The 27,768-nt window shown below is 64.3% G+C and overlaps 1 protein-coding gene across 4 annotated transcripts in view; it reads left to right on the top strand.

The window, feature by feature from the left end:
* AGRN (agrin) overlaps window positions 1-27,768 on the top strand; it is a 181,948-nt gene that overhangs the window by 53,716 nt on the left and 100,464 nt on the right. For 2 of the 4 annotated variants that reach the window (XM_068158299.1, XM_068158300.1), the window contains exon 3: window positions 11,237-11,257. The exons of the other annotated variants lie outside the window; for them this stretch is intronic. In XM_068158299.1, coding sequence (XP_068014400.1) covers window positions 11,237-11,257 — 21 coding nt within the window. The remainder of the gene's footprint in view (window positions 1-11,236; window positions 11,258-27,768) is intronic. 4 annotated transcript variants of the gene reach the window in all.

The raw sequence follows: 27,768 nt of genomic DNA, 5'->3' as shown, positions 1-27,768 counted from the left end.
TGGCCCTTGGGATGTGCTGCCCAGGGAGGTGGTGGAGTCCCCATCCCTGGAGGTGTTTAGGAAGAGCCTGGATGGGGAGCTTGGAGCCATGGTTTAGTTGTCAGGAGGTGTTGGGTGCTAGGTTGGACTTGATGATCTCTGAGGTCTCTTCCAACCTGGTCTGGTTCTGTTCTGTTCTGTTCTGTTCTGTTCTATTCTATTCTGTTCTATTCTATTCTGTTCTGTTCTATTCTATTCTATTCTATTCTATTCTATTCTATTCTATTCTATTCTATTCTATTCTATTCTATTCTATTCTATTCTATTCTATTCTCAGAGACTTGTTGGTTGTGCAGAGGCTGCAATCCAGCAGGAGACCAAAGGGAAGGGTCAGTGAACGGCATGGGCAGTGAGCTGTCCCCTGCCATGGGAAGGGCCATGGGCTCTGGGTGCTGGAGTCCCCATCCCTGGAGGTGTCCAAGAGGGGACTGGATGAGGCACTTGGAGCCATGGTTTAGTTGATGAGATGGTGCTGGATGATAGATTGGACTTGATGATCTCTGAGGTCTTTTCCAACCTGGTTAATTCCATTCCATTCCATTCTATTCCATTCCATTCTGTCAGAGACTTGTTGGTTGTGCAGAGGCTGCAATCCAGCAGGAGACCAAAGGGAAGGGTCAGTGAAAGGAATTGGGTGGTGAGCTGTCCCCTGCCATGGGAAGGGCTATGGGCTCTGGGTGCTGGAGTCCCCATCCCTGGAGGTGTCCAAGAGGGGACTGGAGGTGGCACTTGGAGCCATGGTTGAGTCAGGAGGTGTTGGGTGACAGCTTGGGCTTGGTGATCCCTTGAGGTCTCTTCCAACCTTGGTGACTCTGTGGCTTGGGAGAAGCCAGGGGCTGAGCAGAAGGGGTGTGGGGTCTCAGTCAGTCGCTGGGGCAGCTCCTGCCTCTCCTGCCTTGCTTTTGGCTCTCCTTGCTGCGGGGCAGGGAGCCAGCTGGGGGACCTGCCCGACCTGTTCTTTGTCTCTGTTGGTCTGTGAAGGGCTCCAGCCCTGCAGTCGCAGGAAAATCACTCCACAGGTAGAAGCAGAAAGCAGGGAAGCTGGGGTGAGGGAAGCCTGCGGTCCCTGCCAGCCTCTCTAATCAGCCTGGGGGGGGAGGAGGAGGAGGGAGGAAGAGGCGGCAAGTTGGGTTCAGAGCTCTTTACCGACCTTAATGATCCTCTTGGTTCCTGGAGCATCTCCTGCCTGCCTTCCCCTCTCTGAGAGCAGGGGGGAGGAGGGTGCGAGGGGAGCTAATCAGGAGGCTATTTCACGAATCATTTGGCTGTGATGAGCCTGCACTCCAGAAGAGAGAAAAAAGGGGCAGGGGGGGGAGGCTGGGGTTGGGATGCTGAAGTTGTTTCAGCTTAATCTGATCCTGTGCCACGCAGCAGGGCTGCTGCCTGCTGCCAGCCCAGCCTGAGGAGACCTCGCTCTGGCTTCAGTCTAAATGTTAGTGTAGGAGAGACTCTGCCCCGGGGGTGGTGGTGGTTATCTTTACCTTCCCTCCCTCCCCTTCCAAACCCTCTCCCCATCCAAACCCCCTCCCTTCCCCTCCAACCCCGAGCAGCAGCTCCGGGCAGCTCCCCCCGAGCCCCGGGCAGCTCCTTGCGCGCTCGGCGGTGGTGGTGGCGCAGGAGGGGAAACCTCAAATCCTCGCGAAGCAATTACTGCTAATGAGACACTTCCGACACAGCTGCTTCCAATCCCGCCCGCCTTTGGGGACCGCTCCGCCGAGCTGGGGAAGGGAGGAAGGGGGGGAAAAGCCCTCCCTCTCTCCTCCTCTCTCCCCTGCCCTCCCTTCTCCTCTCCTCCTCTCTCCCCTGCCCTCCCTTCTCCTCTCCTCCTCTCCTCCTCTCTCCCCTGCCCTCCCTTCTCCTCTCCTCCTCTTCTCCCCCTCTCTCCCCTGCCCTACCTTCTCCTCTCCCCCCTCTCTCTCCTGCCCTCCCTTCTCCTCTCCTCCTCTCTCCCCTGCCCTCCCTTCTCCTCTCCTCCTCTCTCCCCTGCCCTCCCTCCCTCTCTCCTCCTCTCTCCCCTGCCCTCCCTCCCTCTCTCCTCCTCTCTCCCCCTGCCCTCCCTCCCTCTCTCCTCCTCTCTCTCCCCTGCCCTCCCTTCTCCTCTCCTCCCCTCCTCTCTCCCCTGCCCTCCCTTCTCCTCTCCTCCCCTCCTCTCTCCCCTGCCCTCCCTTCTCCTCTCCTCCCCTCCTCTCTCCCCTGCCCTCCCTTCTCCTCTCCTCCTCTCCCCCCTGCCCTCCCTTCTCCTCTCCTCCCCACCTCCTCTCTCCCCTGCCCTCCCCTGCCCTCTCCTCCTCTCTCCCCTGCCCTCTCCTCCTTTCTCCTCCTCTCTCCCCTGCCCTCTCCTCCTTTCTCCTCCTCTCTCCCCTGCCCTCTCCTCCCTTCTCCTCTCTCCCTCCCCTGCCCTCCCCCAAGGTGGCACCAGGGCTGCTCCTCGGCTCCCAGCTGGCTTTGCCCAACCTAACCAATTAAAGCACACACCAAAACCCACCTTGCACCTCTCCAGGGAGGCTGAATTGCAGCAGCAGCAGCAGCAGCAGCAATTATTGGAGGCTGATCACATGCCAATTGATTGATATGTTTTGGAGAGGGAGTGGAAGGTGTTTAATTAGTGTGTGATTTGCACAGAGCTGCTGGGGCTGCTCCCAGGCTTCAGAGGCAGCCTGCAGTGAGCCCTTCCAGGATGCAAAAGGCAGGTGGGGGGCAGGCTTTGGGGCAGGGCCAAGGTGAAGGGGGGGAATGGTTTGAACTAAACAAAAAGGGAGCTTCAGGCTGGGGAGAAGGGAGAAATGGTTGACTCTGAGGGAGGGGAGAGCCTGGCCCAGGTTGCCTCACCCCTGGGACCACTCCAGGCCAGGTGGTTTGGGGCTCTGAGCAACCTGCTCCAGTTGGGGCTGTCCCTGCTGGCTGCAGGGGGTTGGACTGGAGGAGCTTCAAAGCTCCCTTCCAACCCAAACCATTCTATGGCTCTGTGATGCTTTAACCTCCAGCTAAGCAAGGAAGCTCCTAAGTGAGGTCCCAAAGGAGAGCTCCAGCCCAGGTCAGGTTGTCTGGGGTCCTGAGCAACCTGCTCCAGTTGGGGCTGTCCCTGCTGGCTGCAGGGGGGTTGGACTGGAGGAGCTTCAAAGCTCCCTTCCAACCCAAACCATTCTATGGCTCTGTGATGCTTTAACCTCCAGCTAAGCAAGGAAGCTCCTAAGTGAGGTCCCAAAGGAGAGCTCCAGCCCAGGTCAGGTTGTTTGGAGCTCAGAGCAACCTGCTCCAGTTGGGGCTGTCCCTGCTGGCTGCAGGGGGGTTGGACTGGAGGAGCTGCAAAGATCCCTTCCAACCCAAACCATTCTGTGATTCCTTAACCTAGAGGTGAAGAAGGAAGCTCCTAAGTGAGGTCCCAAAGGAGAGCTCCAGCCCTGCAGCCACTGCAGGTCAGGTTGTCTGGGGTCCTGAGCAACCTGCTCCAGTTGGGGCTGTCCCTGCTGGCTGCAGGGGGGTTGGACTGGATGAGTTTTAAAGATCCCTTCCAACCCAAACCATTCTATGGCTCTGTGATGCTTTAACCTCCAGCTAAGCAAGAAAGCTCCTAAGTGAGGCCCCAAAGGAGAGCTCCAGCCCTGGGACCAGCCCAGGTCAAGGTGGTTTGGGGTTCTGAGCAACCTGCTCTGTACTTGGGGCTGTCCCTGCTGGCTGCAGGGGGGTTGGACTGGAGGAGCTTTAAAGGTCCTTTCCAATCCAAACCATTCTGTGATTCCTTAACCTAGAGGTGAAGAGGGAAGCTCCTAAGTGAGGTCCCAAAGGAGAGCTCCAGCCCTGGAACCCTCCCAGGCCAGGTTGTTTGGGGCTCTGAGCAACCTCCCCCAGCCTGCTTTGCCTCTCCAGGGTGGAGTTCAGTTTGTGTGGCTGGAGCAGGGGAGTCAGCAGAGCATCAAATGGGTTCAGAGCTCTCAGAGCACTGAGCCCAAGCTGTCCCTCCAACCCCCCCCCCGCCATGGCCACTCAGCCCTGTCCCACAGGGCCATGGCCACAGCTCCAGGGCTGGGGACTGCAGCACCCCCCTGGGCAGCCTGCTCCAGTGCCTGACCACTCCTGCAGGAAAGAAATTGTTCCTCCTCTCCATCAAGGATCCCTTCTGGGCCCCAAGAGCTCAGCTCTGCAGCCAGCTCAGCTTCCTCCCTGGGGTGCCTCAGACTGAGGAGGGGGTTGCAGGTGGGCACTCTCCACCCCCTGTGCCCCTCTGGCACACTGGGGGCTCCTGTTGTGCAGGAAGCCTTGCAGAGGGCAGCCCAAGGCTGAGCCTTGTTTGCTTAGCAGCTGTCTTTCTGCCAGGCCAGGCTCTTCCCTTCAGGCTGGGCTCTCCAAGCAGGAGGTAGCCTTGGTGAGCTCTCCTGCCCTGAGCAGCAGGCAGAGCCTGGGGGCTGTGTGTTGGTCAAGGGCTCCAGGAGCTGAGCTGGCAGGAGACAGCTGTGGCCTTGCAGCAGCTGCCTTGGGTGACTTGGCCAAGCCTCAGGTGGTTTCTCATGATGCACTGGCTCAGCCCTTGGCCAAGAGGAAGCCCAAAAGCACCTCCAGGGTGCTCAGGAGGGTTGCTCTGCCTCGCCCCTGACCTGCCCTCCCCAGGCACACCACGAGCACCAGCCCCCAGCTCTCCAAACCCTGCTCCAGCTTCCCACTCTGCTTCTAGCCAGGAGAAACCTTCCCCAGCCAACTGCCTGACCTTGGAACCAAGGCCTCCTGCTCTCCTTTCTCTTCTCTTTTTGGGTTTGATGTGTAGCAAACCAAACTTCTTCTTCCCTCCCCTCCCAGCTTCTGGATGTTAGCAGCTGCTCCACTGAGCCACAGCCCCAGGAAGGGAGGGGAGGGGGGGGAAGAAAATCAAAGCCCAGGGAAATTTGCTGGAGTTGAAAGGCAGGTCAGGCTGTGGGGCTGGTTGTCTCAATTGCACTTTTGTTCTGAGGAGGGGAGGGAGAACTTGTGTGTGTGTGTGAGAATGTGTGTGAGTGTGCTCGGCCAGGCTGGCCTCACCTCCGGAGCGCTAGGAAGGAGTGGGAGATGCTGGGGGGGGGGCAGGGAAGCTCTGCAGGTCAGCAAGTGTGGGAAGGGGTTGGGGGTGCCCAGGGGGAAGAGGCTGAGGGTACCCAGGGGGAAGGGACTGAGGGTACCCAGAGGGAAAGGACTGAGGTTGCCCAGGGGCAAGGGGCTGAGGGGGAAGGGGCTGAGGGTGCCCAGAGGGAAGGGGCTCAGGTTGCCCAGGGGGAAGGGGCTGGGATGCCCAGGATGAAGGGGCTGAGGGTACCCAGGGGCAAGGGGTACCCAGGGGCAAGGGGCTGAGGGTACCCAGAGGGAAAGGACTGAGGTTGCCCAGGGGCAAGGGGCTGAGGGGGAAGGGGCTGAGGTTGCCCAGAGGGAAGGGGCTGAGGTTGCCCAGGGGGAAGAGGCTGAGGGTGCCCAGGGGGAAGGGGCTGAGGGTGCCCAGGAGCAAGGGGCTGAGGGGGAAGGGGCTGAGGGTGCCCAGGAGCAAGGGGCTGAGGGGGAAGGGGCTGAGGGTGCCCAGAGGGAAGGGGCTAGGGGTGCCTAGGGGCAAGGGGCTGAGGGTGCCCAGAGGGAAGGGACTGAGGTTGCCCAGGGGCAAGGAGCTGAGGGTGCCCAGAGGGAAGGGACTGAGGTTGCCCAGGGGCAAGGAGCTGAGGGTGCCCAGAGGGAAGGGACTGAGGTTGCCCAGGGGCAAGGAGCTGAGGGTGCCCAGAGGGAAGGGACTGAGGGTGCCCAGAGGGAAAGGACTGAGGTTGCCCAGGGGGAAGGGGCTGAGGGTACCCAGAGGGAAGGGACTGAGGTTGCCCAGGGGGAAGGGGCTGAGGGTACCCAGAGGGAAGGGACTGAGGTTGCCCAGGGGCAAGGGACTGAGGGTGCCCAGAGGGAAGGGACTGAGGTTGCCCAGGGGGAAGGGACTGAGGGTGCCCAGAGGGAAAGGACTGAGGTTGCCCAGGGGCAAGGAGCTGAGGGTGCCCAGAGGGAAAGGACTGAGGTTGCCCAGGGGCAAGGAGCTGAGGGTACCCAGGGGCAAGGGGTACCCAGGGGCAAGGGGCTGAGGGTACCCAGAGGGAAAGGACTGAGGTTGCCCAGGGGCAAGGGGCTGAGGGGGAAGGGGCTGAGGTTGCCCAGAGGGAAGGGGCTGAGGTTGCCCAGGGGGAAGAGGCTGAGGGTGCCCAGGGGGAAGGGGCTGAGGGTGCCCAGGAGCAAGGGGCTGAGGGGGAAGGGGCTGAGGGTGCCCAGGAGCAAGGGGCTGAGGGGGAAGGGGCTGAGGGTGCCCAGAGGGAAGGGGCTAGGGGTGCCTAGGGGCAAGGGGCTGAGGGTGCCCAGAGGGAAGGGACTGAGGTTGCCCAGGGGCAAGGAGCTGAGGGTGCCCAGAGGGAAGGGACTGAGGTTGCCCAGGGGCAAGGAGCTGAGGGTGCCCAGAGGGAAGGGACTGAGGTTGCCCAGGGGCAAGGAGCTGAGGGTGCCCAGAGGGAAGGGACTGAGGGTGCCCAGAGGGAAAGGACTGAGGTTGCCCAGGGGGAAGGGGCTGAGGGTACCCAGAGGGAAGGGACTGAGGTTGCCCAGGGGCAAGGGACTGAGGGTGCCCAGAGGGAAGGGACTGAGGTTGCCCAGGGGCAAGGGACTGAGGGTGCCCAGAGGGAAGGGACTGAGGTTGCCCAGGGGCAAGGGACTGAGGGTGCCCAGAGGGAAAGGACTGAGGTTGCCCAGGGGCAAGGAGCTGAGGGTACCCAGGGGCTGGGGGTACCCAGGGGCAAGGGCCTGGGGTTACCCAGAGGCTGGAGGTGCCCAGGGGCAAGGGGCTGGGGTTACCCAGGGGCAAGGGGTGCCCAGGGGCAAGGGCCTGGGGTTACCCAGGGGCTGGGGGTGCCCAGGGGCAAGGGGCTGGGGTTACCCAGGGGCAAAGGGTGCCCGGGGCAAGGGCCTGGGGTGCCCAGAGCTCCATCTGCCGCTGCTCGCCGCGGTGCTGCGTGGGTGGCTGGCTGCTGCTGCTGAGTGCTTTGGGTTGCCTTCAGCTCCATGAGTCAGAGATGACTTCTGCTTCCCCAGGGTCAAGTGTTCAGTCTTGCTGTGTCTGAGGAGCTGTCTCGAGTCCCTTAACCCTTCTGGCAGTCTGTTTCCCCCCTCCTCCCCACCTGTAAGGCAGAGCTGGCAGCAGCAGCTGAGCCTGGCTCTGCCCCCAGCACTCAGCCCGGGTGAGCTGCAGCCCAGGCAGGCAGGGATGTGGTACTGCAGACTTCCTCTGGGGCAGCACTCGGCTCTCTTGTCCTCAGTCAGAGGCTGGAATCAGCTCCCAAGGCAAGCAGTGGGATTCCCCCTACCCTGGGCAGCCTTCAGCCTCAGCTTGCCAGGGGGCTGGGCCAGCTCAGTGCAGCTCCACTGCCCCCTAGGAAGCTTGGAGCAGCTGATCCTGGGGGGTCCCTGCAGCTGATCCTGGGGGTTCCCTGCAGATAATCCTGGGGGTTCCCTGCGGCTGATCTTCGGGGGGTCCCTGCAGCTGATCCCGGGGGGTTCCCTGCAGCTGATCCTGAGGGGGTCCCTGCAGCTGATCCTGGGGGGTCCCTGCAGCAGATCCTCGGGGATCCCTGCAGCTGATCCCGGGGGGGTCCCTGCAGCTGATCCTCGGGGGTCCCTGCAGCAGATCCTCGGGGTTCCCTGCAGCAGATCCTTGGGGTTCCCTGCAGCTGATCCTGGGGGGTTCCCTGCAGCTGACCCTGGGGGGTTCCCTGCAGCAGATCCTCGGGGTTCCCTGCAGCTGATCCTGGGGGGTTCCCTGCAGCTGATCCTGGGGGGTTCCCTGCAGCTGATCCTGGGGGGGTCCCTGCAGCTGATCCTGGGGGGTTCCCTGCAGCTGATCCTCGGGGGTCCCTGCAGCTGATCCTGGGGGTTCCCTGCAGCTGATCCTGGGGGGTTCCCTGCAGCTGATCCTGGGGGGTCCCTGCAGCTGATCCTGGGGGGTTCCCTGCAGCTGATCCTGGGGGGTCCCTGCAGCTGATCCTCGGGGGTCCCTTCTCGACCTGGCCTCCTGTGCCCTGGAGCTGCACTTGCCACTTCCTCAGGGCTGCAGCCCTGCCGCTGGCAGCCCTGCTGCTGGCAGCCCTGCAGGGGTCTTGGCCAGGCAACTTCATCATCTCTTTGTCACTGCCTCCCTCCTTCTGCTTTCCCCCCGGCTCTGACAAGCAGCTGCTGTTCCAGCCCCTGCGAACATCAGGTTTTGGCATCTGCATATGAAAGCTTCAGCTGGTAGGGAGGAGGCAGGCAGGGGACGTGTCAATACCCAGCACAAAGCCCCAGCTGGAGCCCAGGGTCTCCACACATCCCCAGCCAGGCCTTGCTCAGGCTTCTGCTGCTTTGGGAATGCTGTGCTTGGCACATGGGAAAGGAGCTCTTCTGTTTGCAGCTTGACCTCTGCTGCCTGTGTGCTGCAAAGCTCTGCCCCAGCTGCTCTTGGCCACGTCACTGGGGCTGTGTGTTGGGCAATGTGCTCTGCCCTGCCTGGCAGGGGCACAGGGGAGGGGCATGGCAGCCCACTGAGGAGCCCCCTGGGGGGGCTCAGGGCTTCCCCTTTCCTTCCCCCCACCTTGTGCCAGCAGCAGAGGGACCTGGCTGAGAAGTGCTGTCACTGCTGTGGGGCTGAGGGCTGCTGTGGGGGCTGCTGCCAGGCAGCTCTCTGCCACGGTGCCTGAGGTGGCCAGGCTGAGCTGGGGGAGCTGCCTGCACCCCCACAGCTGGGGGCATGGAGTGCCTTGGGCTGGCAGGGAGCTCAGCATCTCCTCCTCCTCCTCACTGGGGAACATCCTCCCCAGTGCCTGCTCCCTGCAGGGCTTGCCTCTCCCCCCCTCTGGTGTTCACCTCCCTTCCCTTGGCAAGGGACAGTGAGTCAGGCTGGGCAGGCAGCTTTGGGGCCCCCCCCAGCCAAGCACACCTTGTCCTCAGGGCTGCTGCATCTGAGCCTCTTCCTGCACACTGCCACCACCAGGCTCAGCTGTGCTGCCCCTTCCTCCTGCCGCTGCCCCTTCCGCCTGCTGCTGCCCCTTCCGCTTGCTGCTGCCCCTTCCGCTTGCTGCTGCCCCTTCCTGCTGCTGCCCCTTCCGCCTGCTGCTGCCCCTTCCGCCTGCTGCTGCCCCTTCCGCCTGCTGCTGCCCCTTCCGCCTGCTGCTGCCCCTTCCGCCTGCTGCTTCCCCTTCCGCCTGCTGCTGCCCCTTCCGCTTGCTGCTGCCCCTTCCGCTTGCTGCTGCCCCTTCCGCCTGCTGCTGCCCCTTCCGCCTGCTGCTGCCCCTTCCATCTACTGCTGCCCCAGCCACCTGCTGCCCCTTCCGCCTGCTGCTGCCCCTTCCATCTACTGCTGCCCCAGCCACCTGCTGCTGCCCCTTCCGCCTGCTGCTGCCCCTTCCTCCTGCTGCTGCCCCTTCCTCCTGCTGCTGCCCCTTCCTCCTGCTGCTGCCCCTTCCGCCTGCTGCTGCCCCTTCCACCTGCTGCCCCTTCCGCCTGCTGCTGCCCCTTCCGCCTGCTGCTGCCCCTTCCATCTACTGCTGCCCCAGCCACCTGCCGCTGCCCCTTCCGCCTGCTGCTGCCCCTTCCGCTTGCTGCTGCCCCTTCCGCCTGCTGCTGCCCCTTCCGCCTGCTGCTGCCCCTTCCTCCTGCTGCTGCCCCTTCCGCCTGCTGCTGCCCCTTCCGCCTGCTGCTGCCCCTTCCATCTACTGCTGCCCCAGCCACCTGCCGCTGCCCCTTCCGCCTGCTGCTGCCCCTTCCGCCTGCTGCTGCCCCTTCCGCCTGCTGCTGCCCCTTCCGCCTGCTGCCTTGCAGGGAGGGCATCTCCTGCTCCCCAGGGAGCAGAGATCTGTCAGGGTTGGAAGGGACCTCAAGGCTCAGCCAGCTCCAACCCCCCTGCCATGGGCAGGGACCCCTCCCACTGCAGCAGGCTGCTCACAGCCACCTCCAGCCTGGCTGCAAACACCTCCAGGGATGGTACAGGAGGAGGAGGAGGAGGACCTCACTCCCTCTGGCAATCCAGAGGAGCCTTCTCTTCCAGGTGCCAAAAGGGTGGGATGGAGACTGCACAGAACTCCAGCTGAGAGGCATCAGAACAGAGGGAAGGAGGGAGGGAGGGAGGGAATGCTGCAGCCCTGCCACTAACCCTTCCTCTCCTCCAGAGCTGCCCATGGGGACTTGGCTTTCATTCTTCTTTTCCTTCCTCTTTGGCTTTTCCCTTTCTCTTCTCTTTTGGTGTTGTTATAAATGACAAATCCCTCCCCAAAAGTAGCTCTGCTGCTCTGGGATATTTCTGAGCTGGTTTCCACCTCCCCTCTTCCTCTCCCTGCCTCCCTCCCTCCATCTCCCACCAGGTTAGAGCTGAGAGGGCTCTGGGTTGCCAACGGGAGGAGGCTGCAGGTCGTCACTGCCTTGGCACTGGGCCCCCTCCTGCCCCTCAATGCTGACTTTGTTCTTCCCCCTGAGCCTCAGGGAGCTGCCAGAGCTCCTGACAGTGTCACATTACCTGTGCCCCACAGCCCTGCCTGGGGGCTGCTCAGGTGGCAGAGGGAGCAGAGCAGCAGCAGCTCCAGGCTGGGGGCAGTGGCTGAGGCTCTGCTCCAGCTGCATCCTTCCCTTCCTTCTCCTCCTCCTCCATTTCCTCCCTGTGGCCCAGCACTTCCCCTGGGAAGTTCCCCACCTCTGTGCCTTGCATCCCACCCTGTCTGAGCTGTGCATCCCCTGGGGCTCTGTGTCTGCCTGCTTTCAGCAGCCTGTGAGAGGAGAGCCTGGGAAGCAGCCCCAGGGCCAGGCTCCATCCTGCTCTCCTCTGGGGGCTGTGGTGTGGTGCTGTGAAGAGGCAGAGCAGGGGTAGGGGTGGGGGTGGGAGAACAGAGGAAGCTGAGAGTTGGATTTCACCCTTGGAGCTCCCTGTGCCCTGGTGGGACACAGGGCCTGGCTGCTTTTCCCTCCTGCCTCCTCCCTGGGGGGGATGCAGGAGCGCTGGGGCCAGGGATGAGGAACCTGGATGTGATCTGGGGGCTGCTGTTGCTGCTGCTGCTGCCTGGCCACGGCTGGAAGGTGGAGTGGTGGAGGAAGGGGGCTTGGGGGAAGGGGGAGCAAAGCTTGGGGGGCCCAGCTGCATGTTTCCTTGTCTCTAACTGCTTTGTTCTCTCCCTTTTTTTTCCTCCTCCCCTGCTTTCTAAAGAACATAGGAAGCTTCTGGCTGGTAAGTGCTGGTGTGTCATGCAAAACCAACCAACCCCACCTCCACACCACCATTTTTGTCCCCCACCATCCACCATCAGCCCTCCCTGGCTAGTCTGTGCCATCCTTCCATCCCCCCCAGGATGTGCTGGAGCAATAGAAACCTTCTGGGGGTGGGCACAGAGCACATCCATCCTCCCCCCCTCCTCCCCTCCAGCCTCTTGGCTGCAGGCTGTGCTCTCACCCCAGAGGGAGATATTGCTTTTAGATCACAGTTTGAGGATCTGGGGGGTGGGGTTCCTCCCCCTCCCCCCTCCCACCATCACCTTCTGCCTCCACCTTGCCCAGCCTGGGGGGGAGTTTGCCTCCATTGGGCTGCTGAGTGTCCCTGCACAAAGCAGGTGGCTGAGCTGCTGTGGCCCCAAGCCCCCCTGGAGGGTTGTGAAACTGTGATCTAAGGACACTCCTCACCTAGTGCCTGCCTCATGTCTGACTTCATCCTCTGCCTCTTTCCTTCACCAGCTGCCTGGGGAGGGTGGGGGGAGCCTCATGTCCCAGCTGATGGGGAGGTCATAGTATCATAGACTCAGTCAGGGCTGGAAGGGACCACAAGGCTCAGCCAGTTCCAACCTCCCTGCCATGGGCAGGGACACCCCACACTAGATCAGCCTGGCCACAGCCTCATCCAGCCTGGCCATAAACACCTCCAGGGCTGGGGCCCCAACCACCTCCCTGGACAACCCATCCCAGGGCTTCACCACTCTCCTGGGGAAGAACTTCCTCCTCAACCCAAAACAAAGGCAGAGTGCAAACTGCTCTGGGAAGAAGTCAGCAGTGGGGGCAGCAGAAAGTGGCAAAGGTGGCTTGGGGAGGGGGGTGGCACCACCAGCTGGGGGCTTGGGCTGGGTGAGGTTCTGTGGTGTGAGCTGGGATGGAGCTGTGGCAGCTCAGCCAGCCCTGGGCTGGGTGTTGCAGCTTGGTTGTGTCTAACCCCACTGGAGGCAGGGGAAGGAGGTCACCCCAGGGCTGGAGCAGCTGTGCCTGGTGAGCTGTTTAAAGCTGCTGCTGCTGCTGTGTTTCCTCCTGGGTCTGTGCCCCTTGTTGTGCCCAGGGTGGAGGCTGCCCTGTGCAGCGGGGCTGGGGCTCTGCTGGCAAACCTGCCCCTGCTGCAGAGATGCTGGAGAAGGGACCAGAGGGACAGCCAAGGCTCATTGAAAGCTGTCTGCTGCTGGGCTGGAGCCCGGGAGCAGGAGGAGGCAGCAGAGAAGCAATCTAAGCCGACAGCATCCTCTGCTGGCCGCCACTCCTGTGCCTGAGAGCCAGCAGCTGAGTTCTGCAGCGTGCCCAGGCAGGGAGCATCCTGCTGTGCCCTCCTGGGGGCTGGGCACTGAGCTGCAGCACTGCCCAGGCAGGGAGCATCCTGCTGTGCCCTCCTGGGGGCTGGGCACTGAGCCTGCAGCACTGCCCAGGCAGGGAGCATCCTGCTGTGCCCTCCTGGGGGCTGGGCACTGCCCCTGCAGCACTGCCCAGGCAGGGAGCATCCTGCTGTGCCCTCCTGGGGGCTGGGCACTGCCCCTGCAGCACTGCCCAGGCAGGGAGCATCCTGCTGTGCCCTCCTGGGGGCTGGGCACTGCCCCTGCAGCACTGCCCAGGCAGGGAGCATCCTGCTGTGCCCTCCTGGGGGGCTGGGCACTGAACCTGCAGCACTGCCCAGGGGCACTGAACCTGCAGCACTGCCCAGGCAGGGAGCATCCTGCTGTGTCTTCCTGGGGGCTGGGCACTGCCCCTGCAGCACTGCCCAGGCAGGGAGCATCCTGCTGTGCCCTCCTGGGGGGCTGGGCACTGAGCTGCAGCACTGCCCAGGGGCACTGAACCTGCAGCACTGCCCAGGGACACTGAGCCTGCAGCACTGCCCAGGGGCACTGCCCCTGCAGCTTGGTGTGGCTGCCAGGGGGGTGGCTGAGTGCCAGGAGAAGGGAGGGAGGAAGAGGCTCTGGGCTCCCCAGGCTGCCCACTGCCCCTCTCTGTGTCCCCAGCCAAGGTGCAGCCCTGCTGCAGGGCCACAGCTGGGCAGGACAGGAGGTGGCCTTTCCCTTCTGCTCCTTCCCAAAGGCTCCTGAGCCTCTCCCTGCCTCCTCCATCCAACTGGAGCAGCTCTCCTCCATCCCTAGGAGCATGCACACAGCTCTTCACTGCTTCCTCTCTCCTTTCTGGTGATGTGCTCAAGCTCTCTCTCTCTCTTTTGCACCCTCCTGTGCAGCTCAGGTTGGAGCCAGGGAGATCATCCTAGTGTGAGGGTGAAGGACACAAGGTGCTGGTGGGGGTGTCCCTGCCCATGGCAGGGGGGTTGGAGCTGGCTGATCCTTGTGGTCCCTTCCAACCCTGACTGATACTATGAATAGGCTCCTAGAAACAGAGGTCTCTTCCTGAGAGCAGCCAGGCAGAGAGGGACCTGGGGGTAGTGGTTGACAGCAGCTGAACATGAGCCAGCAGTGTGCCCAGGGGGCCAAGAAGGCCAAGGGCATCCTGGCCTGCAGCAGGAAGAGTGTGGCCAGCAGGAGCAGGGAGCACATCCTGCCCTGTGCTCAGCACTGGTTAGGCCACACATTGAGTCCTGTGTCCAGTTCTGGGCTCCTCAGTTCAGGAAAGATGTTGAGCTGCTGGAAGGTGTCCAGAGAAGGGCAAGAAAGCTGGGGAGGGGTCTGGAGCACAGCCCTGGGAGGAGAGGCTGAGGGAGCTGGGGTTGCTTAGCCTGGAGAAGAGGAGGCTCAGGGGAGACCTTCTTGCTCTCTCCAGCTCCCTGCAGGGAGGTTGGAGCCAGCTGGGGGTTGGTCTCTTCTCCCAGGCAAGCAGCACGAGAACAAGAGGACACAGTCTCAAGCTGTGCCAGGGGAGGTTCAGGCTGGAGGTGAGGAGAAAGTTTTTCCCCGAGAGAGAGATTGGCCATTGGGATGTGCTGCCCAGGGAGGTGGTGGAGTCCCCATCCCTGGAGGTGTTCAAGAGGGCATTGGATGTGGCACTTGGAGCCATGGTTTAGTCAGGAGGTGTTGGGTGACAGCTTGGACTTGATGCTCTCTGAGGTCTCTTCCAACCTTGGTGATTCTGTGATCTTGTGACTAGATGGTGCTGGGTGATAGGTTGGACTTGATCTCTGAGGTCTCTTCCAACCTGCTCTGCCCTATCCTGCCCTATCCTATCCTATCCTATCCAGGATCCCTTCTGTCCATCCAACCCCACCATGGCCACCAAACTTCTTGCCCCCCCTGGGCCCCCTGCTGGCTCTGCTTCTCTCTCTGCCTCCTGGAGGGCTGTGTGCTCTGCTCTCCCCCAGCTGGGCTCTGCTGCTGTGGGTTGAGGGCCAGTGCTGTGCTTTCAGGGTCTCTGCTTGCAGTGTGAGGCTCCTGGCATTGCCCAGGCTCCAGCCAAGGCTGCTCCTGTGGGCAGAGCCAGCCTGAAGCTGCAGGAGGTCATCCATCCCCCGGTGCCAGCTGCTTGGTGGGTGGGGAGGCAGCCCCAGGGCCAAGGGATCTCTGCTGCTTTTAGCCTGCTGGCTGCTTTGCTGCAGGAAATGTGCTGGGAGTTGGGCTCCAGCCTTTGTTTTCTGCTGTTTTTCCCCCATTCCCACCCACCCCATGTTATCACATCCTGGAGGAGCTCAGCAACACCAGCTGATCCTCACACCCCCCCTTGCAGCTGAGCAGCTTTGCATCAGCTTGCAGAGCAACTGGGGCTATGTTTGGAAGAGGAGTTGGCAGGAGGGACATCTGAGCAGCTCAGCCAGCTCCCTGCACAGAGGGGGCTGGAGGCTTGGACCATTTGCTCTCAGCTTGCTCAGGCAAGGCTCTTCCTCTGCTGGAAGGCAGAACTCAGCCCCAGTGGGAGCCCAGGGGAGGCTGCAAAGGGCTGAGGGCTGGGTGCAGCTCTGGGCTGCCCAGTTCAAGTCAGGGAAGTGCTGGAGAGAGTCCAGGGGAGGCTGCAAAGGGCTGAGGACTGGGTGCAGCTCTGGGCTGCCCAGTTCAGGACAGGGAAGTGCTGGAGAGAGCCCAGGGGAGGCTGCAAAGGGCTGAGGACTGGGTGCAGCTCTGGGCTGCCCAGTTCAGGGCAGGGAAGTGCTGGAGAGAGCCCAGGGGAGGCTGCAAAGGGCTGAGGGCTGGGTGCAGCTCTGGGCTGCCCAGTTCAGGACAGGGAAGTGCTGGAGAGAGCCCAGGGGAGGCTGCAAAGGGCTGAGGGCTGGGTGCAGCTCTGGGCTGCCCAGTTCAGGACAGGGAAGTGCTGGAGAGAGCCCAGGGGAGGCTGCAAAGGGCTGAGGACTGGGTGCAGCTCTGGGCTGCCCAGTTCAGGGCAGGGAAGTGCTGGAGAGAGCCCAGGGGAGGCTGCAAAGGGCTGAGGGCTGGGTGCAGCTCTGGGCTGCCCAGTTCAGGACAGGGAACTGCTGGAGAGAGCCCAGGGGAGGCTGCAAAGGGCTGAGGGCTGGGTGCAGCTCTGGGCTCCCCAGTTCAAGTCAGGGAAGTGCTGGAGAGCATCCAGGGGAGGCTGCAAAGGGCTGAGGGCTGGGGGCAGCTCTGGGCTGCCCAGTTCAGGACAGGGAACTGCTGGAGAGAGCCCAGGGGAGGCTGCAAAGGGCTGAGGGCTGGGTGCAGCTCTGGGCTGCCCAGTTCAAGTCAGGGAAGTGCTGGAGAGAGCCCAGGGGAGGCTGCAAAGCTGCTGCAAAGGGCTGAGGGCTGGGTGCAGCTCTGGGCTCCCCAGTTCAAGTCAGGGAAGTGCTGGAGAGAGCCCAGGGGAGGCTGCAAAGGGCTGAGGGCTGGGTGCAGCTCTGGGCTCCCCAGTTCAAGTCAGGGAAGTGCTGGAGAGAGCCCAGGGGAGGCTGCAAAGCTGCTGCAAAGGGCTGAGGGCTGGGTGCAGCTCTGGGCTCCCCAGTTCAAGTCAGGGAAGTGCTGGAGAGCATCCAGGGGAGGCTGCAAAGGGCTGAGGGCTGGGTGCAGCTCTGGGCTGCCCAATTCAGGACAGGGAAGTGCTGGAGAGCATCCAGGGGAGGCTGCAAAGCTGCTGAGGAGCCTGGAGCAGCTCTGTGAGGAGCAAAGGCTGAGAGCCTGGAGCAGAGCAGCCCCAGAGTTTGAGCTGGGGGGCAAGAGGCTGGGGCCAGACTCTGCTCAGTGGTGCCCAGGGACAGGCCAAGGGGCAATGGGCACCGAGTGGCAGCCAGGAGGTTCCACTTGAACATAAGGAGGACAACTTCCTTGGTGTGAGGGTGCAGAGCCCTGGAGCAGGCTGCCCAGGGAGGCTGTGGAGTCTCCTCTGGAGAGCTTCCAACCCCCCCTGGCCTTTGTGCTGCTGGGCAAGCTGCTGGGGGTGCCCTGCTGGGGCAGGGGGGGTGGACTGGAAGAAGTTGTTGCCCATGATGGTGGTGAGAGCCTGGCACAGGCTGCCCAGGGAGGTGGTGGAAGCCTCCTGCCTGGAGGTGTTTGCAGCCAGGCTGGAGGTGGCTGTGAGCAACCTGCTGTGGTGTGAGGTGTCCCTGCCCATGGCAGGGGCTTGGAATAGGCTGAGCCTTGAGGTCCCTTCCAGCCCTGACAGTTACTCTGTGATTCTCTGACCTCCAGAGGTCCCTCCCAGCCCCTCCATGCTGGGACTCTGTGAGCTGAAGCTGTCTTGGGGCTAAGAGCAGCTAAGGTCAGGGCAGAGTCTATCCCCTGAGGCCTGAGAAAGGTCTGTTTGCCCCTCAGCAGTGCAGAGGCTTCCTTCCCTCCCTCCTCATCCTCCTGTTGCTCCAGCATCATCCCCGCAGGTGGCAGTGTGAGCCTGCCAGAGCAGCCAGGGCTGCAGCCTGCAGGGCACCTCCAGCCTCAGTGGCAGCCAGCTGGGGGCTGTTGTGCTGCATGCCCCCTGCCTGGGCACCCTCCCGGGGGTGGCACAGGGTTAGAGGGACAGATCCAAGGAGGCTTTTGCCCCCCCCCCAGCATCCCCCTGGCTCTCCTCCCTGCACCCTGCCTCTCAGCACTGCTCCTGCACACGAGTCCTGCTGCCTGGCACGGTGATGCTGCTGGGGGCCAGGGAGGAGGGAGGCAGTGGCTGCTGGAGCTGTGCAACCCCCTAGGGTGCTGCCAGCCCTCTTGGGCTGCGGCTTCAAGGCCAGCTGCCTCACTCAGAGCCTGAGCTGGGCTTGCAGGGGGTGAGGAGTCAGGTCCAGGGGTGCAGGAGCCCAGCAGCTGCGCTGGCAGCAGTCCCCCAGGGTGGTGGTTTCACAGTGTCCTAGTCAGGGTTGGGAGGGAGCACAAGGATCAGCCAGTTCCAACCCCCCTGCCATGGGCAGGGACACCCCACACCAGAGCAGGCTGCCCAGAGCCTGCTTTGGCCTTGCAGAGGCAGAGGGGGACAGGGCTGGGCACAAAGAGCTTGGTCTGCTTGGCCAGAAGAGCTGGGAGCTGTGCTGAGGGGCAGCCTCTCCCTCCCAGGGGTTGCTTCTGCTCTGCTCTGGGGCTGCCTTTGGCCACGGCCCTGGCACCAGGTTCTGTGTGCAGAAGGTTGGTTGGTTGGTTTTGTGTGCTTGGTGGGGAGGCAGAGACCACCCTGAAGCCCATCCCCCACTGCCAGGGGGTGGCTTTGCTCTGGGGCTGCCTTTGGCCACGGCCCTGGCACCAGGCTCTGTGTGCAGAAGGTTGGTTGGTTGGTTTTGTGTGCTTGGTGGGGAGGCACAGACCACCCTGAAGCCCATCCCCCACTGCCAGGGGCTGGGGGCTCGCTGGAAGGAGGTGTGGGCTGTGTGGTGCCCCTGGGGGGTGGCAAAGGTGGTGCTGGTGCCCAGGGGGTGGTGTGGAGACCACCAGGCTGGAGAGCAACCTGCAGTGCCGGGAGAGGGCAACCTGCATGCCTAAAGCTCCCTGCTTGGGCATCCCTGGGGGCATCTGGGGGGCCAGTGGGGCATGGCAGGAGGGGGTCTGCTTCAGGATAAAGTTGGGGGGGGGGGGGGAAGCCCTCTTCAGAAGAGGCAGCCAGGCACCTCCTGGGCCAGCAGTGCCTGGCAGGGCTGGGTGCTGTGGGCTGCAGACCCTCCTCTGCCAGTCCCCAGCACACCCCAGCCCAGCCCCAGCTCCCACTCCCCCTGTTCTCCCCTTGCTGAGGTTTAAAAGCTCTTCATTTCCCAGCCCTGCTCAGCAGGAGTCAAGCTGGGTCCTGCCAAGTGTTAAATGAAATAATTAAACCCCCCTCTCTCTCTCTCTCTCCCCCTCCTGCTCCTTCCTCTGTAATGCTTGGTAATTAGCCTGGAAAACTGCAGGAGGGGATGGGGAAGGGAGAATGTGCAAAGCCTTCTGCAGGCTCCCACCACCACCTCCTCCTCCTCCTCCTCCTCCTCCCTCTCTGCCTCCCTGGAGGAAGGCACAAAATGGCTCTCTAGGCATTGGGTGCTGTCAGATAAATCCCAATTAGCTTCCCTGCCAAACAGGATTAGCCAGAAGGGAGCCAGGCTGGGGGGGAATCAGCCTGGCAACAGCAAGAGCTGGGCCTTCTGCAGGGTCTGCTAGCTGGCTGGGGAGGGGAGGGGAGGGGGGGGAGAGGAAGATTGACAGCTGTCAGTCAGCTTTGCAAGCAGCATGCAAATGGTCTTTGTTGTTGTTTTGGGGGGCCTGCAGGCAGCTCTTTAGCAACTGGAAGGCAGAAAGAGGGAGGTGAAGGGAACAAAGCTGCTGCCTCCTGCTTTGCCTCCCTTCCCCCCTCCCCTCCAAGGAACCTGGTGGCTGAAGGGTGCAAGGGGCCAGGAGGTGCTGCCCAAGGAGGTGGTGGAGTCTCCATCCCAGGAGGTGTTCAGGAGGGGCCAGGAGGTGCTGCCTAGGGAGGTGGTGGAGTCCCCATCCCTGGAGGTGTTCAGGAGGGGCCAGGAGGTGCTGCCCAGGGAGGTGGTGGAGTCTCCATCCCAGGAGGTGTTCAGGAGGGGCCAGGAGGTGCTGCCTAGGGAGGTGGTGGAGTCCCCATCCCTGGAGGTGTTCAGGAGGGGCCAGGAGGTGCTGCCCAGGGAGGTGGTGGAGTCCCCATCCCTGGAGGTGTTCAGGAGGGGCTTGGATGTGGCACTTGGAGCCATGGGTTAGTAGCCAGGAGGTGCTGGGTGAGAGGTTGGACTTGGTGATCCCTGAGGTCTTTCCCAAGCTGGTTGATTCTGGGAGGTGCTTGTGAGCCCCCCCCCAGCCTGAGGCTGGAGCAGCAGGGGCTGGGGCACCCTGCTCCCAGCACTGATGTGCTGGCAGCTCCCCAGCTCCCAGCAGGAGGCTTTGTGTCTCCCTGCCAGCTCCATCCTGCAGAGGCAGGAGGATCAAAGTGATGTCCTGCCAGGCTGAGCAGAGCCAGCTGCACCCAGCCCAGCCCCTTCTTGCCTGTCTGCTGCATTCTGGCCCTGGCTGTGACATCCTGGCTGTGAAAGCCCAGACATAAACCCATTAGTGGCACCAGGCTCTCCACTGGCTGCTGGCCACCACCAGAGCCCCTAATGCACTGAGCCCTTCCATTTAGAGGGCTGGGCAGGGGGAAGGGGAGGCAGTGGGGGACATGGAGGAGCTCAAAGGGAAATGTTTTGTGGCCTGGGCTAGAGGAGCAGCAGCTGTGGCTGAGGATGTGGAGCTGGCTGGCAAGCCCCTGCTCCTCCCTCTGCTTTCCTGGCACAGGAGGTGGCTCTCTGCCTCTCGCGCCCTGCTGAGGTTGCTCCTCCTCCCAAACACCTGCAGCTGAAGCCAGGCTGCTTCCAGTCCTGTGGAGGAGGGAGAAATGCTGCTGGCAGAAGGGGTGATGAGCAGTGGAGCCTTGGGGTGGCTGAGGGATGAGGCTCAGCCTGGGGCTGGCCCGGTGCAGACTGAGCTAGGCCTGCCAGGCTGAGAGAGACCTTGCTGCCTGGAGAGGAGAAGGCTGAGGGGAGACCTTGCTGCCAGGGACCAGGACACCAAGGGTTGGCTACCAGGAGGGTGGAGACTCCCTTTTCACAGGGAGTCCCAGGGAGAAGTCAAGGAGGGATGGGGGCAAGTCCCTGCTGGGGAGATTCCCATTGGGCTCCAGAAGGAAATGCTTCCCCATGAGCACAGCTGGGCACTGGAATCCTCTCCCAGGGCAAGCAGTGGATCGCCCTACCCTGGGCAGCTTTCAGCCTCAGCTTGCCAGGGGGCTGGGCCAGCTCAGTGCAGCTCCACTGCCCCCTGGGAAGCTTGGAGCAGCTGATCCTTGGGGTCCCTTCCAGCCTGGCATCCTGTGGTGCTGTGACAGAGACAGCAGCAGGGACTGAGCTGTCCCTGGGCCTTAGGTGCCTTAGGCTCAGGCACAACCAATTCTCATTCCACTTCGGAGTGGTGTGGAGCTGCCGGGCTGCTCCCTCTGCCCCGGGTGCCGCCGCCGGGCTGCTCCCTCTCCCTCTCCCCGGGTGCTGCCGCCGGGCTGTTCCCTCTCCCTCCCACCCCTGGGTGCTGCCGCCGGGCTGTTCCCTCTCCCTCCCACCCCTGGGTGCTGCCGCCGGGCTGTTCCCTCTCCCTCTCCCCCGGGTGTTGCTGCCGGGCTGCTCCCCGTGCCCGGGTGCCGCTGCCGGGCTGCTCCCCGTGCCCGGGTGCTGCTGCCGGGCTGCTCCCCGTGCCCGGGTGCCGCTGCCGGGCTGCTCCCCGTGCCCGGGTGCCGCCGCCGGGCTGCTCCCCGTGCCCGGGTGCCGCCGCCGGGCTGCTCCCCATCCCCGGGTGCCGCCGCCGGGCTGTTCCCTCTCCCTCTCCCCCGGGTGCCGCCGCCGGGCTGCTCCCCGTCCCCGGGTGCCGCCGCCGGGCTGCTCCCCGTCCCCGGGTGCCGCCGCCGGGCTGCTCCCCGTGCCCGGGTGCCGCCGCCGGGCTGCTCCCCATCCCCGGGTGCCGCCGCCGGGCTGTTCCCTCTCCCTCTCCCCCGGGTGCCGCCGCCGGGCTGCTCCCCGTCCCCGGGTGCCGCCGCCGGGCTGCTCCCCGTCCCCGGGTGCCGCCGCCGGGCTGCTCCCCGTGCCCGGGTGTTGCTGTCGGGCTGCTCCCCGTGCCCGGGTGTTGCTGTCGGGCTGCTCCCCGTGCCCGGGTGTTGCTGCCGGGCTGCTCCCCGTGCCCGGGTGTTGCTGTCGGGCTGCTCCCCGTGCCCGGGTGTTGCTGCCGGGCTGCTCCCCGTGCCCGGGTGTTGCTGCCGGGCTGCTCCCCGTGCCCGGGTGCCGCTGCCGGGCTGCTCCCCGTGCCCGGGTGCTGCTGCCGGGCTGCTCCCCGTGCCCGGGTGCCGCTGCCGGGCTGCTCCCCGTGCCCGGGTGCCGCCGCCGGGCTGCTCCCCGTGCCCGGGTGCCGCCGCCGGGCTGCTCCCCATCCCCGGGTGCCGCCGCCGGGCTGTTCCCTCTCCCTCTCCCCCGGGTGCCGCCGCCGGGCTGCTCCCCGTCCCCGGGTGCCGCCGCCGGGCTGCTCCCCGTCCCCGGGTGCCGCCGCCGGGCTGCTCCCCGTGCCCGGGTGCCGCCGCCGGGCTGCTCCCCATCCCCGGGTGCCGCCGCCGGGCTGTTCCCTCTCCCTCTCCCCCGGGTGCCGCCGCCGGGCTGCTCCCCGTCCCCGGGTGCCGCCGCCGGGCTGCTCCCCGTCCCCGGGTGCCGCCGCCGGGCTGCTCCCCCGTGCCCGGGTGTTGCTGTCGGGCTGCTCCCCGTGCCCGGGTGTTGCTGCCGGGCTGCTCCCCGTGCCCGGGTGTTGCTGTCGGGCTGCTCCCCGTGCCCGGGTGTTGCTGCCGGGCTGCTCCCCGTGCCCGGGTGTTGCTGCCGGGCTGCTCCCCGTGCCCGGGTGCCGCTACCGGGCTGCTCCCCGTGCCCGGGTGCCGCCGCCGGGCTGCTCCCCGTGCCCGGGTGTTGCTGCCGGGCTGCTCCCCGTGCCCGGGTGCTGCTGCCGGGCTGCTCCCCGTGCCCGGGTGCTGCTGCCGGGCTGCTCCCCGTGCCCGGGTGCTGCTGCCGGGCTGCTCCCCGTGCCCGGGTGCTGCTGCCGGGCTGCTCCCCATCCCCGGGTGTTGCTGCCGGGCTGCTCCCCATCCCCGGGTGCTGCTGCCGGGCTGCTCCCCGTGCCCGGGTGCTGCTGCCGGGCTGCTCCCCATCCCCGGGTGCCGCCGCCGGGCTGCTCCCCGTCCCCGGGTGCCGCTGCCGGGCTGCTCCCCCCGGCCAGCTCTTCTGAGCTGCGCACTTCCTCCATCTGCTCTTCCAGCTTCTCTCGCTGGGTTTATTCTTGCCAGGTCCTTCAGGTGTCAGTGTTGGGAGGGTAGAGGGAAGGTCTGAGGCTGCTGGGTGGACACAGGTGGCAGTGGGAGGAGGTGGGAGACTGCCTGTCCCTGCCTGCCGGAGCTGGTGTGAAGGGATGTGGGCAGGTGCGAAGCGCTGGGAGCTCTGCTGAGATGTCTGCCTGCAGCCGGCTTCGGGGAGGGGAAGGTGATGACAGGCAAAAATATGACCCCCACGTGGCTGGAGCAGGCCAGGGGGGTGTCTCCCCCCTCCTCTCTCTGATCCTAGAGGCTTATCTCAAAGACTCCCAGAGGTGTAAGTGGCCAAGAAGAGGGTGAGGAACCCACCTGCCCCGGGCTGGAGCTGGAAGCTGCCTCCCCCAGGAGACAAAAGGCTCTTGGAGCTGAGCATTGCTGTCCCTAAACGTGGCCCCTAAATGGCTGGAGGGGACAGAGTCCTTGCAGAGCTGGGAAGAAAGGGAGGGCTGCCTGCTGGCTGCTTTGCATGTGCAAACACGCAGGCAGGAGGATGGAAATGTGTCCCCCCTACCCCCAGCCCTTCCCTGGGGGATTCTCTTCCTTCATCAGAGCCTTTGGCCTCAGCCTGCTTGTGGTGGGATTGCCAGGGGAGCAGCTGAAGGAGGAGAGGGAAGTGGTGTCCCTGGGCCTGGCCCAGCGTGGCAGTGTCCTGGGGAAGGCAGGGGGCAAGAGCCTGGCACCTGTGTCCCAGGGCAGAGCAAGAAGGGTGTAGGACCAGGCCAAGCTCAGCAGGTGGTGATCAAGCACAGGAGAGGGCCAGGGTGCTGCTCATGGTTTGGCTGCTTGTGTGATGCTCCAGAAGTTCCCAGGGGGTGGCAGCAGCTGGGGAGGGTACCAGCTGTGGGGTGGCAGTGGCAGGGACTTGAGCTTGCACTGTGAAGGGGACAGTGCTGGGCTGGAGAAGCTGGGAGCTCCATCTGCTGTGGGGCTGGGAGTCCCCCCGGTTGCTAGGATGTTCCTGATGTGCTGAGCCTCAGGCTCATCCCTGGTGAGGGGAGGGATGGGTGCTGTGCCACATCCCAAGAGGCATCCCCGTGGCCTGTGGTGCTGCCTGAGGAGCCCTTCCCACCTGGCAGAGGACTTTGCTTGTGAGTGGGCTCCTGAGCCGAGTCCCTAGCAGGGCTCTGCTTGGCAGAGGGCTTCCTGCTGAACCCTTGGGCTTTCAGGGGCTGTCCCTGTGTGTGCTGGGAGCAGAAGGGCCTCCTGTGGGGCACACCGAGCTGCTTTCCTGCTTGGACATGAGGCCACCAGCCCCCTCCCTGCTCGTGTGGGCTCTGCTGCCGGCAGGGTGGTTAGGAGGCAGCTTGTGCCTCCCAGCAAGCTGGGATCGTGTTCGGCGAGTCCCCAGGGAGGGGAGGGACCGAGGCAGGTTGAAAGAGGAGCAAGGGCCGGGGAGTGGCTCGGGTTTCTCTCCTGCCTCCTCCCTTTGGCTTCTGCCCTGCCCTGCTCTCGGCAAGTTGCACCCTGCAGTGCTGGGACACCCAGGATGCTGCCAGCCCAGGTGTCCAGCAGGGAGGAGCAGGGTGGCTTTGTGCTGCAGCTTGCAGGGTGGCTTTGTGCTGCACTTTGCAGGGTGGCTTTGTGCTGCACTTTGCAGGGCACCTTTGTGCCAGCCCCAGCAGGGCACCCTGCCACATGGTGCCTGAGATGCCCTGCTGAAGGACCACCCAGTCTCCTCTGCTGGAGGGCAGAGTGGGTGGGTTCAGCCTGGGTGTTTGTGTCCCTCAGGCTCCAGGGGAAGTGCCAAGGGAGGGAGGGAGAGGCAGCAGGGCTGGGGCGGGCAGGGGTACATGCTGCCAGAGAGGCTTCTCCTGTCTCAAGCTGTTGTTGCCTTGTGGAGGAGTGGGTGGTGGGAATGCTGCTGGCTCCCCCTCCCCAGGGCAGAGAGGGCTGTGCAGCCCCCACAGCTGGAGTCAGCCGCTGCAGCTGCTTTGCACGGAGCCACAGCACTTGGCCAGCCCAGTGGGGGAGGGAGAGGAGGGCAGTGTCGTGGTCAGGACCTGCATGGTGGCTGCTGGCAGTGGCCAAGGGGAAGCTGAGCTTCCCTTCCAGGCACTGCACTGGTGCTGAGCAGGCTGAGTGAGACAGGAGGAGCTTCAGAGCAGCTTCCCTGCAGCAAGCTTCCCACTCTGACCACGGTGGAGTTACCCAGGGCCACTTCTCTACGGCACAAGCAGGGGATGGATGTTTGAGGAACTCTTGGCCCTGACTTCCCTCTGGCTTTCATCCCAGCTCTTCTCTTGGCAGCTTGCCTGTCCTTGCTGTCCAAGGAAAGTGGTGACCAGAGGCTTCCAGAGGGCAGGAGCACCCAGGTGTAGGCAAGGGAGGGACCAGCACAGCTTAGAGCCACACCTTGAGTACTGGCTTCAGTTTTGGAGCTCTTGCTCCAAAAAGGACATTGAGAGGCTGGAGAGGGCCCAGAGATGGGCAACAAAGCTGGGAAAGGGTCTGGGGGGAACAGGGCTGGTGAGAAGCAGCTGAGGGAGCTGGGGTTGTGCAGCCTGGGGGAGAGGAGGCTGAGGGGAGACCTCATTGCTCTCTACAGCTCTCTGAAAGGAGGCTGGAGCCAGGTAGGGGTTGGTCTTCTCCCCCTGGGTCTGTTCCTTCTCCCAAGGAACAAGTGCTAGGACAAGAGGAGAGAGAGCCTCAGGTTGCCCCAGGGGAGGTTTAGGTTGGATATTGGGAAAAAGCTTCTGCCCTGAAAGGGTTCTCAGAGCCTGGCACAGGCTGCCCAAGGGAGGTGGCTGCATCCCCACCCCTGCCGGTGTCTCAGAGCCCCGGCGGTGTGGTGCTGAGGGCCCTGGCTGAGCACCTGGCTTTGCAGAGTGAGAGGATGGTTGGCCTCGATGCTCCTAAAGGTCCTTTGCAACCCAAACGGTTCCCTGGCTCTCCGAGTCTCTCCTCTCACCGCCTCCAGGAGCCGAATGGACAAGGCTTGGGCTGGGGGCGGGAGGGGCAAGCAGCCAGGCGATGGACTCCGACCCCCTTCCCCCGCCCCGGGGGGTGCCCATCGGTGCAGAGGAGGCTCTCGGGTCCGATCCCCCCCGCCGCCACCCTGCCTTACCCATCCGTCCCGGGGGGCTTCCGGGGCTGCGCGACCCCCGCCGCCGCCACTTGCTCTTTGTCTGCGCCGCGCCCCTTCCCCTTCCCCTTTGTTGGCTCGGGAGGGGCGGACTCCTTTTGAACCCCCCCGGGGAGCTCCTAGAGCCGAAGGGGCGGGTGTGGAGCCGCGGTGCCGGGGGAGGGAAGGGAGGAGGAAGAGGATGGAGGGGGTGTGGGGGCGATGCCGACCCCCGCGGGGCAGAGGAGCGGGCGGGGAAAGTTGGGGGCGTGGGGCTGGGGCTGGAGCTTCGCTCCCGGTAGCTCTGTTGTCTGATGCTGCGCGGTGTGGGGTGAACCTCGGGGGCTGGAATTAGGGGCTCCCAGCTCCCCTGCTGCGCACCCACACCCCTCCCACCCACCCCCCACCCACCCAGCGCTCGCTTCGCTCCCGTCCCCGGCAATCCCTGCTGCTTCTCTCCATGCTGGGCTCCGCAGGGAGCTGGAATCTCTTCGGGAAGGACTGGAATGTCCCAGCCGTGTGAGGAGGGGGACTGGCATGTCCTGGCCACCGCCGTGGAGGTGACAGCGTCCACGCTAGGCTGCTTGGCTGCCCGACAGAAAGGGCTGGGGAGAAGCTGGGCTGCGGCCACGTCTTGCTCTGGTGAGGATTGGGAAGGTGCTGGAGAGCTGGAGCTAGGCTGAGGGCTGGGGGGGGAGGGAGCACCCAGCTCCTTCTGCCCCTGAAAGAAGAGGAGCCCAGCGGCGATGGACGTGCAGAGGCTGTGAAAGGAGCCGCGGCGGGGGACCGAGGAGTAGCTGCCCTCACCCAAGCAGCACCCTTGGGTGCCTGGCTGCGAGGATCTGCTCCGGAGGAGGAGGATCGGGAGCTGGGGAGCGCGGACCTGCCCTGGAGGAGACGCAGGAGGACAGCAGAGGCAGCTCGGAATTCCCGGAGGAGGGCTGCCGTGGAGCCTGAACCGGGAGCCGAGGCATCACCTGGGTGGCAAAGACCTCCCCTGCCAGCCCCACCGAGAGGACACAGGCGTTGCTGAGGTGCCAGCCTGAGGGGGGGGGGTCCCATGCCAGCACCCCCTGCACCGTCTCCCCCCCGGCTCTGCTCCCAGGCCCCGGGCTGTGCTGGTGGTGCCGCAGCAGCCCCCGCGCCGGCAGCGGCTCGTCCCCGTCCCGCCGGGCTGGGCTGCAGAACTTGAGCTCCAAGGCACTTCTGCCTGGGGTGGAGGAGTTTCCTTTCCGTGGGCAGGTGTGGATCTGCTACCTCCTGGGCCGCCAGAAGGATTGCTGAGCACCACAGGACCCTACTGGAGCAGGCTCAGACCTGACCCCCCTGGAGATGGCAGCCCTGGGGACCAACTCTTGCTCCTGAAGGTGCCCCCAGCCCACCTCGCCCCCTCCTACGAGCGGAGGATGGGAACCTCTGGGAAAACTTAGGTCTTGTGGCTGCTGAAGACGACTGGGGAGGGAGGGAAGAGGGCTCCATGTGAGCTTGGTGGTTCCTCCTCTGCTCCTCTTGGATGGGCTGGCAGTGGGTCGAGCTCCGGCCCGCAGCATGACCGCTTGTCAGTACCCCATGGCGCCGGGGGCCCTGGAGCGGGACCGGCTCTACCAGCACAAGGTCTCCTTGGTGGTCAGGTACTTCATGATCCCCTGCAACATCTGCCTCATCCTCCTGGCCACCTCCACCCTGGGATTCGCCGTGCTGCTCTTCCTCAACAACTGTAGGTGTCCCCCCGGGGCGGGCGGAGGAGCCAGGGGGGAGGGAGAGGTTGGGCTGAGGTCAGCTGGGGGCCGTGGAGCAGGAGGTGCCCTCCCAAGGGCTGCCAAGCCACCAGCCGAGGGTCACTCATCACCCAGCCTGCTCCACAGCTCTGCCCCACTCTTCCCTCGGGGGGTGTTGGCCCAGAGCTGTGCAGGTGGGCTTGGCTGGGCGCTGTCTGCGGTGTGCTGCTCCCTCTGTGTCCCCCAAAACGCTCTGCCTTGAGGTCTGAGTGCGGTGATGCTCCTGGGGGGAGCCTGGTTGTAAGGGTTGGGTAGGACCTGAGAGGTAAAAGATGAGCTCCTGGGAGCCCTGACCTGGCCAGGAGCTTCTGCCTGCTCCCTGGGTGCCAGCGAAGAGCTGAACCCTGGGGACCCGCCGCCGTATGCGGTGGGTGGGAGCTGTGTCTCCTAGGCTGCTCCAGGAGCTCTGCTCTCTTGCTCTGGGGAACCAGCAGAAGGTTGGGGGCAGGA

This window comes from Melanerpes formicivorus, unplaced genomic scaffold (assembly GCF_026170545.1).
Source record: "Melanerpes formicivorus ecotype bairdi unplaced genomic scaffold, bMelFor1.0.p_v2 SCAF_39, whole genome shotgun sequence".
Lineage (NCBI taxonomy): Eukaryota > Metazoa > Chordata > Aves > Piciformes > Picidae > Melanerpes > Melanerpes formicivorus.
Note: the sequence above shows the minus strand (reverse complement) of the source record. Positions and strands in the feature narration are given on the sequence as shown.